General features: G+C 40.8%; 1 protein-coding gene across 1 annotated transcript in view; it reads right to left on the reverse strand.

Annotated features, from left to right (window-relative positions):
- Window positions 1–19,294, reverse strand: part of DNAH12 (dynein axonemal heavy chain 12) — a 97,035-nt gene that overhangs the window by 37,839 nt on the left and 39,902 nt on the right. The window contains exons 22-44 of the mRNA XM_075833926.1: window positions 18,452–18,734; window positions 18,023–18,142; window positions 17,766–17,922; window positions 17,449–17,621; window positions 17,151–17,303; window positions 16,824–17,063; window positions 15,852–16,097; window positions 14,967–15,086; window positions 14,777–14,886; window positions 14,047–14,227; window positions 13,107–13,247; window positions 12,630–12,713; window positions 11,996–12,184; window positions 9,455–9,574; window positions 8,356–8,544; window positions 8,027–8,178; window positions 6,708–6,846; window positions 6,068–6,234; window positions 5,733–5,988; window positions 4,094–4,393; window positions 2,117–2,295; window positions 1,640–1,832; window positions 286–447 (exon numbers count right to left, since the gene is read on the reverse strand). Of these exons, the coding sequence (XP_075690041.1) occupies window positions 286–447; window positions 1,640–1,832; window positions 2,117–2,295; window positions 4,094–4,393; window positions 5,733–5,988; window positions 6,068–6,234; window positions 6,708–6,846; window positions 8,027–8,178; window positions 8,356–8,544; window positions 9,455–9,574; window positions 11,996–12,184; window positions 12,630–12,713; window positions 13,107–13,247; window positions 14,047–14,227; window positions 14,777–14,886; window positions 14,967–15,086; window positions 15,852–16,097; window positions 16,824–17,063; window positions 17,151–17,303; window positions 17,449–17,621; window positions 17,766–17,922; window positions 18,023–18,142; window positions 18,452–18,734 (4,054 nt within the window). The remainder of the gene's footprint in view (window positions 1–285; window positions 448–1,639; window positions 1,833–2,116; window positions 2,296–4,093; window positions 4,394–5,732; window positions 5,989–6,067; window positions 6,235–6,707; window positions 6,847–8,026; window positions 8,179–8,355; window positions 8,545–9,454; window positions 9,575–11,995; window positions 12,185–12,629; window positions 12,714–13,106; window positions 13,248–14,046; window positions 14,228–14,776; window positions 14,887–14,966; window positions 15,087–15,851; window positions 16,098–16,823; window positions 17,064–17,150; window positions 17,304–17,448; window positions 17,622–17,765; window positions 17,923–18,022; window positions 18,143–18,451; window positions 18,735–19,294) is intronic.

The following is a 19,294-nucleotide window of genomic DNA, read 5'->3' on the forward strand; positions in this document are numbered from 1 at the left end:
TCTCTAAACTTCTACCACGCTATTCCGTACCTAAAGAAGAAAGGGGGAAAAAAAAAAAAGGATACCGACATATACCAGCCCGATGGAGGCCAAAAGTATACTCTTGTGGTAGCTGTCGGGCTAATGGAGCCCTATGGACATATTTATTGTGTATATGCCGGTAGTTTTCCTGGTGTACATGCTAAAAGTAGGGCAAAAATGTGATGTGAATGAGGACTAAATTGCAGAAATTATTGGAGCATTATTTCAGGAGAGACCGTACAGAACTTGTGACATTCTCTTTACCTCCATTATTTCCTGCTTTTCATCTGCAGCAAAAAGATTAGGAACCTCCCCAGTATTAAGCAGACTGTCCACATCCTCCAAGAAGGCCTCCTGTTTGATTTGTGTGTCTGTGATGAGAAAAACCGTCTTCTGTCCTTTCACTCCTGCACTCCTCAGTAGGCTCTGGATGGAGAATATTCAAGGTTATAAATCCATCATGGTCATAAACTTCAGTAGCAACTCATTTATTTATTTCCACAGTAATCATACAAATAGTGACTATTAAAAGTACTTATGACTCTCTATAACTTTATTAGTTGTCTTACGTATGCGCCAGTGCAGGGCTGTTTTCTTCTTTTTAGATTATTCGTTGTTTCTAATGCTTCCTGCCACCACCACCTGAAACTTATGGAAATTTAGGACCAAATTAGGGGGCCAGGGAAGTACTTGGAAGTCTTGGTCGTGCTCTTCCACCCACAGTCAGACATTTCTAGCCGTGGGACGTGTCGCATTGTCTTGCTGGAAGATTCCATTTGCCCCAGGGACGACAAACCGCATGTATGGGGGGGACATGATCTGCAATGTTGGATTCATACCCAGATCGGTTCAGAGCCTTCCACATGGATGAGTGAGCCCAGAGAATGCCATAAAAAAATTCCCCAGACCATAACGCTGCGGCCGCCAGTTTATGTTCTTCCAGCAACGGTTACAGGGTGTTTGTTGACCTTCTGTCTGCCCCATACGCAGTAGGGTTCGCTGGACTGTTGTTTAAGACACACGTTTGTTAGCCCCCTGGTTGATTTTCACAGAGAGCTGCTCCGCTGTAGCGTGTCGTTCGGCCCTCGCGCAAGTTCATAGCTGACGTTCATCCCATCAATGACACATGGTGCTCCGCAGTTTCCATGTCGGTTATTCCCAATGGTGCCGTTTGTCCACTCACGATACACTTTCACAACAGCAGCACGTGAACTGTTCACAAACTGCGCTGTTATAGAAATACTGCCACCCTTGGCCCGAAAGCCAATAATTATCCGTTTGCAACTCTGATAAATCGCCCCTTTTACCCATGGAAACGAGTGATATGTGTTCAGACAACCTATTGCACACCAAGCCAGCCCGCGACACATAACTTCCTTCATGGGCTACGCGCTGCCGTTGTCGAAAGCAGGAGGTGGTCATAATAATGTGACTCGACTGTGTATATATACATATATATATATATATATATATATATATAAAATACATGTGCTACCATGTATGATACATAAGGGCTACCTACACCACATGACCACCTAGCTCAATACGAAAGAGTCAATATTACAATATGGCATTGCATGTGTATTAATTTCAACAAGCTGTAGAATAGAAGACGTACCTTGAGGTCTTCCCTCCATTCGTTCATGCCATAGCTTTTTGAAATTTCTGGTTGAAAGATATTCATTTTTGCCATAGAAGTAGCCAAACGAGTCAGTGATTGACGTCCACTCCCTCCGACTCCAACCAACAAGGCATTACCCCCGGGCTGCTTCAAGATCCGACATATCCGAGATAAATGTTCCAAGACATATCTTTTATTGGAAACAAAGAAGTGCAAAGGTGATTTTACTACCCTGAAAGTGACACTGTCTACTAGCTGCATCTCCCGCCAAAATTTGCAATAGGTTGCAGGAGTTGCAGTGATAAATTGGGCAGCCCAGGCAACCATATGAAGCCACCCCTGCAGGGACCTGGAGCTTAAGTCCAGTTAGGACCTCAACCAAGAGCTTAAGTTTCATTGGCTCCCTCTAAAATAGTCCTAGTTTGCTTGTGTAGGGCAAATTAGATGTAACTAGTATTATTGGTAAGAGCATACCTGAATATAACAAGGTTCATGCGCGTTTTATGGGTCTGGTTATATTCATCCAGACATCTCTCCACAACATCATTGAACTGCTGTACACTTGGTATCTCTGCATAAAGACGTTCATCTCCTTCAAGATCAGGATTCATGTAGTCGCCAAACAGCAAGTTTCTGACGTCTTCCTCTGAGAGCTGCAAAATTTCACAAAAATAAAAAAAACATTTTAACCGGTTCAGGACCAGGCAGCGTTTCTCCATTTTTCGCACGCGTTAGTTAAGCGGCTCTAACTTTTTTAGGTATTGAACTAGCGACATCATTTTTTAAATGTCTTTTTCGTGACCAATACAGGTTTAATTTTTTTAGGATTTTTATACACATGATTTTTTAGGCTTATATGCTTTCTTACTTTTTAGCTAATTTTTTTCTGGTAATAATATAATGTTACTCTAAAATAGAGTTTGTGATCATTGTTGTCAGCTGTATATTTTGATATCTTACATGTCTATTTTAGGGTAATTGGGTCAGGGCTAGCATTACAACAATGATTGACGCGGGGAGTGTTTTTTGAATGGGCACTCTATGGGTCAGTTCACACTGAGTTTTTTGGCGCTAATTTTGATGCAGAAACCTCGTCGGAATCAGCGCCAAAAAACAGCCAAATTTGGCCCCCGTTGATTTCAATGGGAGGCAGAGGCGTTTTTTTCCCAGGCGGCTTTTAGCCGCTGTCAGAAAAAAAAAGTCCACTGGGCGTGCATGGTAAGGTGAGCTCATTCCATCAGTTCACATGTTGTGGTGCTGTGGGGTGGCGTCGGTTGCTGTGGTGCTGCACTTGTGGGGGGACGTGGCCCAGAGCCAAGGAGGCTTGGCACGGTCTGATAGTATGGGTGCGTTTGGACCCCTGGGTTGCTCCCTCTGCAGGAGCGGTGCTGCGGTGGCGGTGGCCGCCATGCGGTGCTGCAACCGTTAGAGTAGGGACCCACTTTGAAAGAGGTCACCGTGAAGTGGCAAGTGGGCTTATAAAGTTTGATCAAAATGATAACAAAGAACCTGATGTTCATGTTTATAAATTATGCCTAGCGGCTCAGGTCAACGTATACATTGTGGATTGTGCGATCCATGTCTATTTTCTCACAATTTCAGAAAAAAAAAAAAGTGTGTCTTGTCCTTTCTTGCCGCAGTTTCCGCCTCTGCCCTACTATTGAAATCAATGGGATGCAGAAAAAAACAGTGGAGCTTGTTTCTAAAAAAAATTAAAAACGCAGAAAAATATGTGCTGGCAGTTCAAAATCTGCCTCAAAATTTCTGCCGGAATTCTGAGGCAGATTTTTTTTTGCCTGCAAAAAATGCTGTGTGAACAGGGCCATAGTGTCACTTTTATTTAATCTATTTCTGTTTTCATTTTTTTATTATTATGGCCTGTCCCTCAAAAGGTCAGACAAGACCTTTAGGGGACTTTACTATTAATTTTATTTTTTTTACACTATACTCTTCCACTGTAACTAGCGCTACGCAACAGCCCCAGCTATAGTGGAAAAGAGCCCTGTTATAATCACTATCAGGGCTGTGATTGGTTTAGTCAGATCTAGCTGCAGCCTCCTACCAGCATCCCAGCCTTCAAGTGACTAGTCCCATGACCACCGGGACTAATAGCTGCCGCTGCCTCTATTCTATACACGGTGCTTATTGAGTGTGGTGTACGTGAGTACAGACAAGACAAAAGTGGTGAAAACTGCTTCTGTCTTCTCTCCAGGGTCCCTGGTAGTCTCTGACTGCTGGGCACTCCACACTCAGCTGCCCAATAGTTCGGGCAACAAGCTTAAACCCGTGCCACATATTTACAGTGGGCAGCCCAAATCCAGTTAATATCAGACCAAACTACATTATTATAGAACTCAAAACTTTATAAAGATAGGATAGGTCTTACTATGATACCAGAATTCTTATTCTCACACAGATATATTGTATTCCAGTCAGTATTTCAGTACTCACAGGCTCATTTCCTTGCTTTAGGTTCTCAAAAACAGATTCAAAACTTTCTTTGAAATGATCTTTCACCACATCTTTTATTAACATGTAGAGCCAAGATCTGTCCTTGTCATCGACTAAACGGTCATAAAACACTCGCAAGACTTCGTGAACAAACAGTCGCACCATGACACGTTTATTTCCCACTGACTCTTTTTTGATCAGTAAACACCCTTGCACCACTCGGGAGAAATCCCGCAGATTAAATGTATAATGGGATTTAGCAGGGGTGGGTAATAGGTTCTCCATAGCTTTCTTGTAAACCTAGAATAGATCCAAAGTACATAAGTAAGGTAAAACTTAAAAGATTTCACAAAGCAGATTTTATGTCAGATGTGCAATTTTCTCTTACTATTAAATAGTTGTAGACTTTATGCTAAAGGGAATTTAAATTCTGTGCTGATTACATTTTAGTATATATATATATATATATATATATATATATATATATATATATAAAATGATATTTTTTCTGATACAGGGCTCCAAATCCCTTGCATTGCCTTAGAGACAAATCTGGCTGCCTGAAGCCACCACTAGAGGGAGCTTAGGAGCTTACTGCACACTACTTTATTATTGAGTTCAATGTATAAGCAGTATGCGGTAAGCTCCGTCTAGTGGTGGCTGCAAGCAGCCAGAGTTGTATCATTTTCCTCGATGGCCAGACAGGCAATTTGAAGTTCTCTATCAGAAAAAACAAGCCTACGACTGATAAAGATATATTGAGTAAAGCAACACATATTTATGGGCCGATTTAAATTAAAAAAATTAAAATTGTGTTCACGAATGGACATTCACTTTAAGGTATACTTCTTTCCAAAGGACATACCAGGTATTGCTACTTACTGTTTCTATGCTGTTAAAGGCTATGTACACCTTTGAGTTTGATCTTATTAAATCAGTGTGTTTTGTGTTTTGAAGCAATTTTCTAATTGACTTTTATTACCTTTTTGTCACTTTTTATGATACAGCTTCTCTGCATCTTGTATACATAGAAGCACTATTGTTCTCTCTCAGCCAAATCCATCAGTTCAGCTGAACTGTCGGCTCGGCTGAGAGCGGGTCCTGCGTGTCTCTTGTAAAAAGTAAAAATAAATGTAATAAAAGTAAATTAGAAAATTGCTTAAAAACACAAAAAAGATTGATTTAATAATAGTAAAAAAAATTCCATTCAAAAAGTGTACAAAGCCCTTATGGTCACCGTTAATTAAACATTTGTTATTATTATGAGAACATCAACCAAAAACCTCACACACACTGCCATATTACAGATCTGTGTTGTGCGGATCTGTAATAAGCCACCCATAGGCTGTTATGGGTCCACCCTGTACCTTTGTGTGCCTCCGATTCTATACAGAGGCCCACAGTGTTTTTTTTCTCGGATTTATATAAAATCTATTACGAGAGAAAAAAAAACTGCGGCATGTTCCTAAACATGCCGTATTACACGGATATGCAATGCTTCTAGGGGAAAATATACTGCCTCATGGACAGACCATACAGCATCACGCAAAGGGCTTACATGTTCGTAAAGGGTTCATTTTGAAAACTTAGAATTTCAGCGTGATGTATATGTCTCGAATTTAAATTCAGTACTTTTTACCTCCATTGTGCCGTTGACTATTTGGTTCCCGACAGTAAAAAATTCTGGTGAAAATTCATTGTTTCGTAGATAGAACGCCACTACAGCAGAGAAGATGCGGACCATCGTCTCATCACTGAAGGCATTTATAGTAAAAATATTAAAATGACGCAAGAATCGAGGGGTTACTGCATTTCTTCCACCACCAGGGGGACCCATGGCAGCAATCAGCTGTACATCCACCAATGAGATTTTGGAGGTATCCTTCAAGTCATACCTTAAGATTGTAAAAAGGAGTTTTTAGTAGAAAGAATAATATAGAAAGGAAAAAAAACAACTAACAATTTTGTCATTACCAATTCCCGTGATCGAAAAACTGACGTAAGAGCTCGATAGGAGGCTGGGCACCATATCTTTCTAATGCTGGCATGTTCATATCATCCACAAATATGACACATTTCTTCCCCATCTGAGGTCCGTACACACCTTTGCGTCTTTTGTCCAGTCTGTCCATGACAATGTTCTAAAATGGTTATGGCAAGGTTAATAAAAGTCATACTATAGTACTATAATACTATACCAAAGTGCAAACCTTACAATTGTATCTGAGATCTGCCCATAATATAAAAGGGGAGCTCTTATGAAGACAACCACTTTTCAAATCAGAGCTTGATCCTGTGATCAGGTGACCCCCCGTGAGTCTAGCTTAAAAAACACCGGCGATCAGCGGTTATCACCAGGGGAAGCTGCGGCCATCCATGCATGTAGTATTACATGCCAGCCATTCAAATGAATGGCTGACCATGTAATAGACGGACATGCCGGGCATTCCAGAATGAGAGCCCCTCGTTAGTGGCTCTCCTCTCGGTCTAATAATGGGGCATATGGGAAGGGGTTTTCCTTATGATACAGCTATTTATGTTAATAACGGTGCAGTCCCATCACCAATTAGAACTGAATGATTACCGAAAGCATTGTAGTAAAAACAAGACATACCTGAATCTGGCTGGCACTGGTTCGAGCAGAAAAATTGATGAAGAAGGGAAAGAATTTATCTTTGTCCAAATTGTTCATTAGTTTGTCCTTGACATAAACAGATTTACCTGTCCCTGTTGGTCCCACAAATAAGAGTGGTCTAAGGAAAAGGAAAGTAAGACAACCATAAAAACAAACATTTTGCGGTGTATGGATCAGGTTTCACCTGTTGCATTTACAGCAATTCCCAAATCGACACTATCTGGCCAAAAGTATAAGGACACCTGACTATTGCACCTATAAGAGCTTGTTGGACATACCATTCCAAAGCCATAATAATAAGGAGTTGGGCCCCTTTTGTGGCTATAATAGTTTCTACTCTTCTGGGAAGTCTTTTCACAAGATTTTGTAGTGTGTCTGTGGGAATTCGTGCTCATTCACCAAAAAGAGAGTTTGCCAGGTCAGGCACGGATGTTGGATGAGAGGGCCTGGCTCAAAATTGGCATTCCAATTTATCCCAAAGGAGTGCGATGAGGTTGAGGTCTGGTCTCTGTGCAGCCACTTGAGTTCCTCCACACCAAACTCATCATACCATGTTTGTATGACGCTCGCTTTGTGAACAGGGGCACAGTCATGATACAACAGGAAAATGCCTTCCCTAAGCTGTTGCCATCAAGTTGGAAGCATATCATTGTCTAAAAGGTCTTTTTAGTGGTGGGGGAAGCTCGGCCATTTCCTCTTACTTTATGATGTTGCCTCCCCTCTTGTTGGTGTCGAGACGTCACCAAGAACATGACTACAACCTGCCTCATAACTGGAAGGAGACGACTGTGTCTGCAGCGACATCAGGGTTCAGTGAGCAACCCAAAAATAATGTTATGTGAGTTTAAATAATGTCATATAATGAAGGAACATTTTTAAAAGTATTTTGGGGAGTTTTAGGTTTGGCCCATCGGACAACCCCTTTAACATTACCTTGGAAAAAATGGGCCCAAACCCTAAAAAACAGCCCAAGACCATTATCCTTCCTCCATTCAATTTTACAGTAGGCATTATGCAGTTCAAATAGTTAGGGCCCTACGGTCATCTGCAGATTCATCCGTCAGGCTGCCAGATAGTGAGATGATTCATCACTCCAGAGAACACTCCCGTTTCCACTGCTCCAGATTCTAGTGGCGGCGTGCTTTACACCACTCTATGGCTTCCCTGCTCCATTATTAGAATGGCTCCCTCATGCAAAAAGTGATTTGGATAACAGAATCGATAGTTGTAGTCAGCGCCATTTCCAAATATGGTGTCGGGTCACCAAAAAGCATCTCAACCCATAGTGAGCAACTTACTTGGTGTATTTGACACACATATCCATGAGGAAGGTGTATCTGACAGTATCCATAGTTGGCACAATGATATCTTGGATTTTGGTGTTTTTGTCCCACATGGCTGTGTTTTTGATAAAGTCATTCCAGTGAATCCAGCGCCCTCTGCCTTTAAGCTTGAAAGAATAAAAATATTAAAAGTTTGTTAGGCCAAATTTACAAAGCCTGTGAGATTTTACATTTACTTTTTAAGAATCTCTATATTATTTGGGATGAGAGATCACTGATGCTTGCAGGCCCAAAGCAATGAAAGATGAACCTCAGTGATGTCTCGTTTCAGGAAAACACTTTACCTCATACATATAGTCATAGACCAGGCCCTTATCATCAAATGGACATTCCCATTTCCCCACAGATGCCGGAACAGGGTTCTGATCGTTTTTTCCTGCCAAAATTTCCTTAAAAAATGCATCAAACTTGACTCGGCTGTCAGTGTCACAGCAGCCGCCAATGGACCAAACCAGGGAGAAAGCAAAACAGGCCTAGTGGAAAAAAGAGAATACCAGATGTGAATGTATAGGCATAAAGGCCATAAAAAGTCATGGCTCAGGACCTTGATACAGAACATTAAAACAGCCTTTCAGCACTGTGGGCATAGACTCATGTTTTTAATTCCCAAGCTGGGTAACACTGAGGTAGAGAGCCTATGGTTTCCTCCACAATCCATAAACATACTAATAGGGTTAGAGTCTTACCATGAAAACTACCCCAAATTTTTGTCTTTGAGCATAAATGGCTAAAGAAAAATTGCATACATAAACTGCATTACAATACATGAACTGGGCCTCAAAGAGGTTGGCTGGATCTGGTTCTTGTTTAAATTGTGCATTGTAAATAATGCCTTGTCCACATACTTTTGGCCATATCACATAGCTCTTTTATGAGCAGGAGCAATCTAATAATAGAGCGGGGGGGGGGGGTTTCAATAGAGCAATAACATTTCCTGGGTTTGTCCTGCAGCACGTCAAAGGTTTTCTTACAATGGCCTGTGTTTTCCATAGACAGAATATAGTCTTCTGTATATGGGGGTCTGTATTCTGCCAATTGACTCACAGGGTACCGGTGACTAATATGCAAATCCCTCATGATAGGGTTAGTGTCTTCCCGTGAAAGTGATCCCTAGATTTGTCTACGAATATGAATTGCCTACAGAAAATTGCATACTAAAACTGCACTGAAATGCTAAATATGAACTGGGTCTCAAAGTATGTGGACAAGGAAATATTAACAATGCAGAATTTCTTGTTTAAATTCTGAATCACAAATATTGCCTTCTCCAGATGCATTTCTTTTGGTTTTTGGAAGCCTTGACAATGAAAGTCACCTAATGTAAGGAAGACTGTGCCATAGGAAAGCATTGCTTATACCTGCATGTGCATTGGTCATACTTACCATGATCCAGATACGAATGCTCTTATTAGTTGGATCTTCTCTCACCACATTAAAAATCAGAATTTCCAATAATCTTGTGAGTGATATTACCACATTGCCATTGCTGGTTGTCACTAATTCCTGTGAGGGAAGACATTGTGTTATAGCGGTATGAGGTCGATTTTACTATAAATCACTTCAGATATCAACTAAGGCTAAATATTATCAGATGCTATTGACTTATTATTGAGAAATAAATAAACCTAAATGTAAAGATAAAGCGGCAGGTTTTCAAAATGTCTAATTTTGATCTCAGTTTTTCGCCAATGAAATGGAAAACCGAGTCCATATATGAGCACACATTCCCAGAAAAATGCTCTATGCCATTTTTTATAAATGACCCCCATTGAAAGAGTCAATGACAAAATAAGAGGGACAAAAGTATCCAAAAATAGGTCTGTAAGGAAACAAGTTGGTTATTTGCTGATTAAAGCCATGAATAAGCCATGAATAAGAACGCAGGCAGCGTTCGAAACGCGTAGGCTATTCAACTTTATTTTACACTCCCAGCATTCTAGGACATCATAACCTTGCAACCGATCCTAATTTTAATGGATACAATTAAAACTTAGAAATAGTTTATTTTTAATAACCACAGCGCTGGATCCACCCCCCTTTTCTTCTATGAGCAGTCAGTTAATCGTGTGCCGTCACGAGGACCCGTGCACAATGGACCATTCAACACAGGTCCGTCCATAAGGTGAGCTGGAGGCATCTCTTTTTCTTTTTTAATGCTTTGGTATACTTAGTATACCAAAGCATTATTGCCTGTCAGTGTAAAACTGACAGGCAATCTATTAGGCCTAACAGGCATTTGCTGAAGGCAGACCTGGGGGTCTTTGTTAGGCCCCCGGCTGCCATGGAAACCTGATGGCGACCTGCGATTTCTTTGCGGGGGCGCCGATGGGGTGACAGAAGGAGCTCCCTCCCTCTGTCAAACACATTAGATGTCGCTGTCGCTATTGACAGCTGCATTTAATGGGTTAAACTGCCGGAATCGGAGCGCGCTTTGATTACGGCAGTTGCAGCAGGTGCCAGGCTGTGTATAACAGCCGTGCTACTTGCGCTGATCGCGTGGGTACAGTTGCAGTACCCGCGCCATCACAGGACGGATATATCCATCCTCCTGCGCGAACTAGCACCTGCAGAGGACGGGTATATCCGTCCTTCGGCGTTAAGAGGTTAAAGTGTACCTAACTTTTCAGGTGACTTTTCAGAATAAGCGATCAAATGATTAAATGATTTGTATTCTGCATTTTTTAGCAGTCTGCAGGCTCTCTCTCTAAGGCTACATTGAGACAAACATAGCCAACCTCAAACGTGAAAAACTGCAGTTTCTCACGTCCGAGGTGCACCCGTGCAGGACGCATTATCACGCACCCCCCATAGACTAGAGTCTATGGAGGGATGCGTGAAGTGCAAAAAAAAATAGGACAAATAGGACATGTCCTATTTTTTCACTGACCTTTCACACGCTCCATTGCAACAACAGTCGTGTGAACGGCCCCATTGAAGTACATGAAACCATGTGACGTTCGTTGTTTTAACAGCCGTCAGACGGACTACATATATGCTGGTCTAACTGCTATCATGTCTTCTATATACTGCACACATAGAAGAAGGCAACCCTGGTCCCCTATCTCGATCACACATTTTATTTATATATATATATATATATATATATATATACACATACACACACACATATATACATGTGTATATATATATATATATATATATATATATACACATATATGATATACATATACACAGAAACTGCAGTAGCTTGGAGGACATTATACAGCAGTATCGAGCAGTGTAGCTGAGAATCCAGCACTGAGGTGACATAGAAATCTTACCAGCATGTCTCTGTCTTTCTCACTCTGCTCCTGATTCCCCCTGCCCACTTCATAGATTGGATGCTTCATGTCTGTTTGCTGACTCACTCTCTCTGCTCCCTCCTCATGCTCCCCCTCCCCACTCCATAGAGTTGTATAGGAAGGTAGTGAAGTGACAAATCCCCACCTACTGCAATCCGTCTCCTTTGCTCTGCAACTAGGGACGTATTTTGCTTGATTAAAGGGGGTAAACAGCAGATTACAGGAAGGGAGACACCTAGTGGCAGTAACTTCACACAGAATTTGTATGAATTAAACAATTAAATTTTAACAGTAAGTAAAATTATAAGGTTGATCTATATCGGGTATATTATTAGATTACCATAAGTTGTTTGAATAGTTAGTGTCCATTTAAGACTAGGTATAACAGGGCACAGTCTTGCTACATTGCATTCTAAGCTACATTGCAATCTAAGTGTTAGTAAAACTTGGACCAAACCACAGTTTTATCAAACACATTTGTTTAATACATGGAGAATTAACGTTACTTGTCTAATGGACAGAAACATTAATTTTACAGTTTGTGCAGTGCACCAACAATTTTGAGAAAGTAAACCTTGAATTTATGTAGAATATAAATCTAATGGCCACACTTGATGCTCACCTTGCACTGTTTCCTGAGGAATCGTAGTGAAGGTTGGATAAGCCACTTGAACAGTTCCTCTAGAAGAGTGAGGTGTTCTTTAGTCTTCAACGCATCGGGAAGGGTGTTGAGCCACGACTTCACCAGTGGAGCCCAACCCAGTTGTTGGGGTTCCAGATAAATCATACCACAGCGGCTTACAGTGGCAGGCTAGAAAAGGAAATAAAGTCAGTAAGGTTGAAAATAAAAACTACAAGTCCATCTAGTTCAACCCATTGTCATGCAGTGTTGATCTCAAATGAACATCTATGAAGTAGTTTCCAAGTGTCCTCAATGTATGGGAAAGAAAATCCTTCCTGACTCCAAATATAACATTATCCTGATCCGCTGACAATCTAATGTGCATGTGTGGACAGATTCAGGGAAAACAAGGATCAGACATGTTGAAATCCAACATGCCCAATCCTGATTTCTTCTGCCAGGAGAATAGTCCCTGCAAGCTTGCAGTCAATGGTGCATGGTTAAGGGGAAGTTAGAGGAGATGCGGTAAATAGTTTTACATGTATGTAGCTGGCTTTATAGCAAAAAAACTTTCAATGTTGACATGATATATAAATGGATGGGAACCTTCCTTATAGGAGGATTGTAAACATACCGATGCCTGGGAAAGGTCCATTGTTTCAAAAATAAGACTCATCTGAGGTGACATCTGAATGATCTCCCCACTCATCAAGCAAAGCTGCAAATAGAGGGGCATGGTTAAAATCATTGGAAATTCTCAGCAAATGCATTTTCACCTACCCATTTGTCTAGCTCCCAAGTAGCCAGAATAGTAAAATATACTATATTACATTTTTCCAAAAATCAAGTAGCGGATTTACATTGGGTAATGATCCCACAATAAATATGTAGCCCCCTATATAAAACACTATTAACAATGAAATCTAATTAGCAATCTAGGCAAGGTAAAAATATATTTTGTACATAATTTCTGGTATTTTCTTGTATGAAAATGTTCTTGTAGGTTGTTCTTTTCTTTTTTAAATACATATTGGGCCTAATTTACCAAAGAATGGATCAAAACAGAAAAGGATAGAAAGAAGATCTTCCACCAAGTGAAGTATACATTTACCTTTTTATTATCATCTAGCACTGTGTTCATACTTTCTATCCATAAAGTATCAATAGGTCCATCAAACACAACCCATTTTCTTTCTGGGGTCTCGGATAATGCAAACTCACGGAATGTATTAGCAACTATTCCATCAGTCCACTACAATAAAAAGAGGCACCATTTTCTAATAATTCAATAAAATAGCATTTAATTGCTTCATACCAATTATAATTTATTCTATCAGTATAAAAAATTATGCTTAGAATTTACAGGGGGTTGTCATTTTCAGATGCTGCCATTGGCCATAACTTTTGTCATGTAGTATTACATGCTGGACATTAATTAAAGTTAAGCGACCCCGTGGTCTCAGGACAAAAATATAAATGTGATGTGGTATAAGGTGTAATATCACCTGGCGCTCTCCAGTTGTGCCCCTCTGCCGTGGATCCACCGTTTTAGGGTCCCGTCTGTGTTGTCTCAAAATGGCTGCAGGACACTCCTTCTGTTCATGGATTGGACGGAACTGCTCACGTAAGCAGCTCTGGCCAATCCGAGAACAGCAGGTTTGTCTCAGATATGTAGTCTAAGAAGCGCTGCTGCTCTTTTGGAACAGCACAAAGGGGACCCTAAAACGGCGGATCCACGGCAGAAGAGCACATCTGGAGGGCATCAGATATTATTACTCCGTGTACACCACCATATTTAAAATGTTGTCCTGGGACTGGAGGGTCGCTTTAATGACCAACCATGAAATACATGGATGGTCTGGATCCTCCAGTGAGAGACGCTCCTTGTTAGTGGCTCTCCACTTTGGCTCATACAGGGCATATGATGCCCATATGCCCTTTAAGAGATGAAATTCGACCTTTAACAAAAGGTGAATTACCCATTTTCGACAATGCTTTTATTACGAATTTAAACAATAAATTAATATTCCTTTTTTAAAACATAGTCATACCTCGTGTGACACCGGATCAAACTGTCCAAACAGCTGCCCCATGGTGATGGCTTTAGGATTCACTGTCCTGTAAATAACTTTTTCTTCTTCACACCCCCGCTCATTCATAAGAGAAAGCGTATCAGCGAGGACATGGAGGACCTTTGTTTTTCCAGAGAATGGCTCGCCAACCAACATAAAACTGCAAAAGATAAATGCATGGCTTGCTATACTACAGACTGAAGAAGTGGTGGTCAAACACGCCTATTATTTACTCAAAGCACAATTCCATATATTACAAATATCATTTAGAATAATTTGACTACAAATTACATAGACTTACGTATGGTGACTAAAATTTTGGATGACAGAAAAATCACATGTCAGACAATATTCTTCAGAATAAGCAGTGTAGGGTAAAAAAAAATACTTATTTTTCTCTTAAAGGGGTTGTGCCAGCATTAAAAAATATTATTAGATTAAACAGATTATTAGAGCAAATTAATGTGATGCAAGAAGTTTTGAGCGTTATAGGAAAACACATATAAAAGGTGCGATCAAAGGATCATGCTGTTCAGCCCGCCCACAATAGTGCAGTTTGGTTGCGGCACAGTGGGGGGAGCAAGAAAAAAAAATGGAGGTTGACAGGTTTTATAGGGTTAGAAACAATAGAAAATGGTTCTTTATTAGCAATAGGAGACTTTTGATAACAAAATGAGTCATGGGACAACCCCTTTAAATGACAGCTTACCCATGTCTCACGATCATCATTTCATATGTCTGTATCATCTTCTCCAGGAAAACCTTCTCAGGCTGGATGTTGTGTCTGGCACAGCACTCATGAGCGCATTCAAGTAAGTCCTGTGCAAATATGAAGCAGTTTTTCAGCAGTGTGCTTCCACTGGGACATAGTTTCTCGTGACATTGTGTTGTTTCCATACCTTATAGTCCGCTTCTGGAAGCTGGATGCCAGGGAACAGGTCGCTAGTAATCCCATTAAACAAAGGAATATCATGAGACAAAAATTTGGGCTCGTTTACGTCCTTAATGGACCGCAGGAGCTAAATAGTCAGAAAAAAATGATAAGTTAAATCATGACACAATTCATATAAGGTATGACAAGTCAAATGTTAAAATTTAGGAACCCCTTTTAAGAATACTGGAAATAACTTTGGATTTCCATGACCTGGATCTTCACCGTCTTTCAATGGAGGGTTTTCTAGTTCTTTTCATCTCACCACACCATAACTTCACTTATTATCCTGTTTGGTTGCGCCTCAAGCACAGTCGTAGCTAGGCTTTCCTTCAACCCAGGCAAAGATTTTAATTTGCAGTCCTGGCCCTTTATCTAAATAACCTGGCCAAGGCAGAGTGGCTTGTTGACACCTTTCCCCTGGCACCAAGCACCGGGGACCACCTCAGCTACACCACTGCCTCAAACCCTATACAACCCTATACCAATCTTGCACTGATGAGAACAAACAAGCCAGGAACTCTGCAGGTTAAAATAAAACGTTTGTATCTGTGCTATACAACAGTGATTCTGGATACATAATTACCCATAGAGGCAAAATAAATGATGCGCAGGTTTCTTAAAATAAGACATCTCATACAGATGCTCCCTGTTCAGAAGTCAACGCTATCCTTCATGACCGATATAAAAGTACTTAGTTTTATGGTAACATATAACATTCATTTGATTACACTGAGGAAGGAGAGGTCTACAATGTTCACAATACTGTGGGCCCGTAGTTTGTAATTCCATCCTGGTATCTCCTATTAAGATGGTTAAAGCATTAATATATTAAGAACCCTTTAGAACTTACAAGAATATCTTCATTCTCATCAGGGAATTTCAACTTCAGATTTCCAGCAGCTACTAGCACCGCCTTTACTGCACGCATCCCATAATCATAATGGAACTGAGATGAGAGCTGTTCGGAGCAGAGCCGGTAAGTCATTACAATCTTCACGGACAGTGGTTTAGCATGTAGAAACCCATAGGAGTAAAGGGAAATCTCAGCAATTAGGGCATAGTTGGGAACCATCATAGCTACAGTCCGAAAAAGAACCTGAAACGCACAAACCAGACCAACAAATTGTAATGTTTAACGATAAATGAATGGGTTCCTCGATGCTTTAAAGAAAATCGATGTGGCAGAAATTAGTTATAAATGTTTGCGAACAATCAGATTGGACAGATTGAATATTGTCTTGGATAGTTGCCTCATGAAGACAACTCAGTTTTTCTAAGAAGCCAGTCTAAAGATCAGCGGATTTGAAACCCACCCGCTTATTTTGGCGGAGGAAGTTTCCGTCAGCCATACATTTCTCCTGCAGCGGTTGCAGCAGGGAAAATTTTATTATTACTTGGTGGCCATTCAGATGACTGTCCATGTAATTTATGGATGGGCCAGGTCCACCAGATTGGAAGCTGCTAAAGCTTCCCGAAGGGGAACCCATGAGGTCTATATATCCTAATAATCTCATCCATATACTCTAGTTGTCCTTATGGGAAAACCTCCTTTAGTTTTAGGTTTTCCATGTAATCCTACAGTTTATTTAGCTCTTTGTAGATATCCAGAAACCTAAACACACCCTGGTATAACACAGTTTCTGTTTTGGACCTTTATAATGGTCCCAGATTTGTTAATTTGGCCATTTTTGCTTTTTTATGTTGATGACAAGATACTCTGCATCAGTTCTGACAGGGGATACAACACCTAACGATAATATAGGACACAAATACATTAGTAGGAGAACAGTTCAAGCCCAGACTTTAGCACAAGGACCATTACCTTGAGGTTATCTGGCAGCTCAGAACGTCCGGCATAGCCAGGATTCATGGTAATGGCTACAAAGCAATTTGGGTTCAGCTTCAGTTCTGTTCCTTCAAAGTTGAAGATGTCCATCTTTGTCTGAATGGCTCTCTGGATGCAGAGAATCTGTTGGGCTACTACTGACAATACCTCGAGCTCAATACGGTTAAACTCATCAAAACACGCCCATGCTCCTGATGATGCCAGTCCTTTGAAAAACTAAAAAACATATATTGAAAAAACATTCATGCATTGTGATCAACAAGTCCCTCGTCTGAATTTAAGAAGATTTAACATTGTATTTACCTTTGACATTGCTATATAGTCCAAACCGTCCGAGCAGTTGAAAACCACACATTGCACAGCAAGTGCTTTGGCCAAATCTTTGGTAGTCTCAGTTTTTCCTGTACCCGCTGGACCTTCTGGAGCTCCACCCAGATTTAGATAAAAAGCACCGATCTAGCAATAGAAACATAAAGAAAACTGGTAGAAAATGGCAAGAATGTATGTTCCATAAATGAAATACTATGTATGTTTCTTGGTATTACTGGATAGACTTTCATCTTTTACACAATAGACAAAGCCTTTAACCATCATATCATACCAAAGTCCGATAACATCTGTCAGTGAGCGGAGTAATAACCAAGCGTGGAGAGTTGCCCAGGTACTCGTAGGCATACTTCACATTGCAGTTAATGATTCGTACTCTTGCATTCTCATTCTCCCAGTAATACCGGAGTTGTGCCAGCCACTGGAAGTCTGTTTCATGGGAAACTCCTGCAGAATACATAAAAATATACCCACCAAGCAAATTATTAAAGGGCTACAAGTAACAATTTCCTAAGCGTATACAAATACACTTATAATGTATAGAATACATGGCACGGAAAATATGTATATCAGAAACATTTTTGCACTAACCTGTTTCTATCATTTCCATGACCACATCACGAGCATGCACATCTATGGTGACAAGAGCTCCTAAAGTGGTACGGGTCTGCTTGGATAATTTGCCCCGTACAAGCTCAACAATATCATTTAGTTGAAGCTGTAGCTTCTCATAGTAGTTTTTTAGTCCCTAGAAGAAGATTGTAAGAGTGAAATGATGTACATACATCAAACATACACATTATAAGTGAGCTTATTTGTTATTGAAGCAAAGTAAGATTATACCGTACCTCTGGGCCACTGCCGATAGCTTCATGCACTTCACTTGTCCAGAACATTTGAGAGACACAGAGCACCACCTGCCCTGGCCATTCTCTAACCCAGTCTTTTCTTGCAGTCTCAGGGTATGCCTAATGGAAGGTAAAATTGTATTGTACTGATAACTGATAAGTTGACATATACTACCTAAAACATGGACAGTTAACACATGTACAATCCCACGGCCACCATTTAGCCATATTTCGCCACTTCCAACTTTTGCCCATGGTATAGTGTGGACAGATCTCCTTCTCGGCTCACGCTTGTTGTGATACATACACACCATGAACATATCTTTCACAGCTGCCATATAATCAGTCACACTATCAAAATAATAAATGAGCTCTGATAAAGATTGTAAATGTTATTTGCTTCAACGTTTTCTCCAGGTGGAACCGTACCATTCTTGACCGAGCGATAACATCATGTATGCTTCTTAGCATTACATCTTCCACTTGGATGAGCCACTTCTCCACTGCCCCTCGTGCTTCAGAGGTGGAGATTGTCTGAATGAGTTCCACTCGTTCGCCCTCAGTGCTGAACATTGCTTTGATATCCAGGTTGGGAAGGAACTCCAGTTTTGCGATCCCTTCAAAGCACTTCTTTAGATGAGGCTGGACCCGGAGTGGATCTTTTGTCTCAGACAGTATCTCTAGCATTTCATCGTTGGACAAGAAGAAAAAGCTATGGAAAAAAAAAAAGCACAATATAATAAAAATGTCATTAGAGTTGGGTTACATGACATTAAAGGGAACCTGTCAGCAGTTTCAAGATTTGAAAACGGCTGACAGGTTGATATAGGGGAGGGAAAGGGCATTTTAAACTTTTGTCTCGGTCATGCAAGTTGAATGACTGAGAAAATTAGGTTTAATTCCTCCAGCGCGCTGATCGCATGTGCCACTGAGGTGCGAATTTATGGCAAGTGCTCCTGCACTGCACGCTGCCAGCCCTGCCCATCTGCTTTGAGTGACAGCTCTAGCAGACTCCTGATTGGCCGCTAGAGCTGTCACTCAGAGAGGAGGCTGGTACTTGTGACCGCCACGCTAGAGGATTCAAACTTGGTCATGCAGCTCGCATGCAGGAGAAAAAAATTTAAGTTTAAAATGCCCTTCCCCTCCTCTATCTCACCCTCTCAGCAGTTCCGAGGCCTCAAAACGGCTGATAGGTTCCCTATAAATGTAGAGCCATTAAACTGTTCATTTATAAGTTTACATGTCCACAGGTTGTGTGCAGTATCACTTCAT

The sequence above is a fragment of the Rhinoderma darwinii genome, chromosome 7 (assembly GCF_050947455.1).
Source record: "Rhinoderma darwinii isolate aRhiDar2 chromosome 7, aRhiDar2.hap1, whole genome shotgun sequence".
Lineage (NCBI taxonomy): Eukaryota > Metazoa > Chordata > Amphibia > Anura > Rhinodermatidae > Rhinoderma > Rhinoderma darwinii.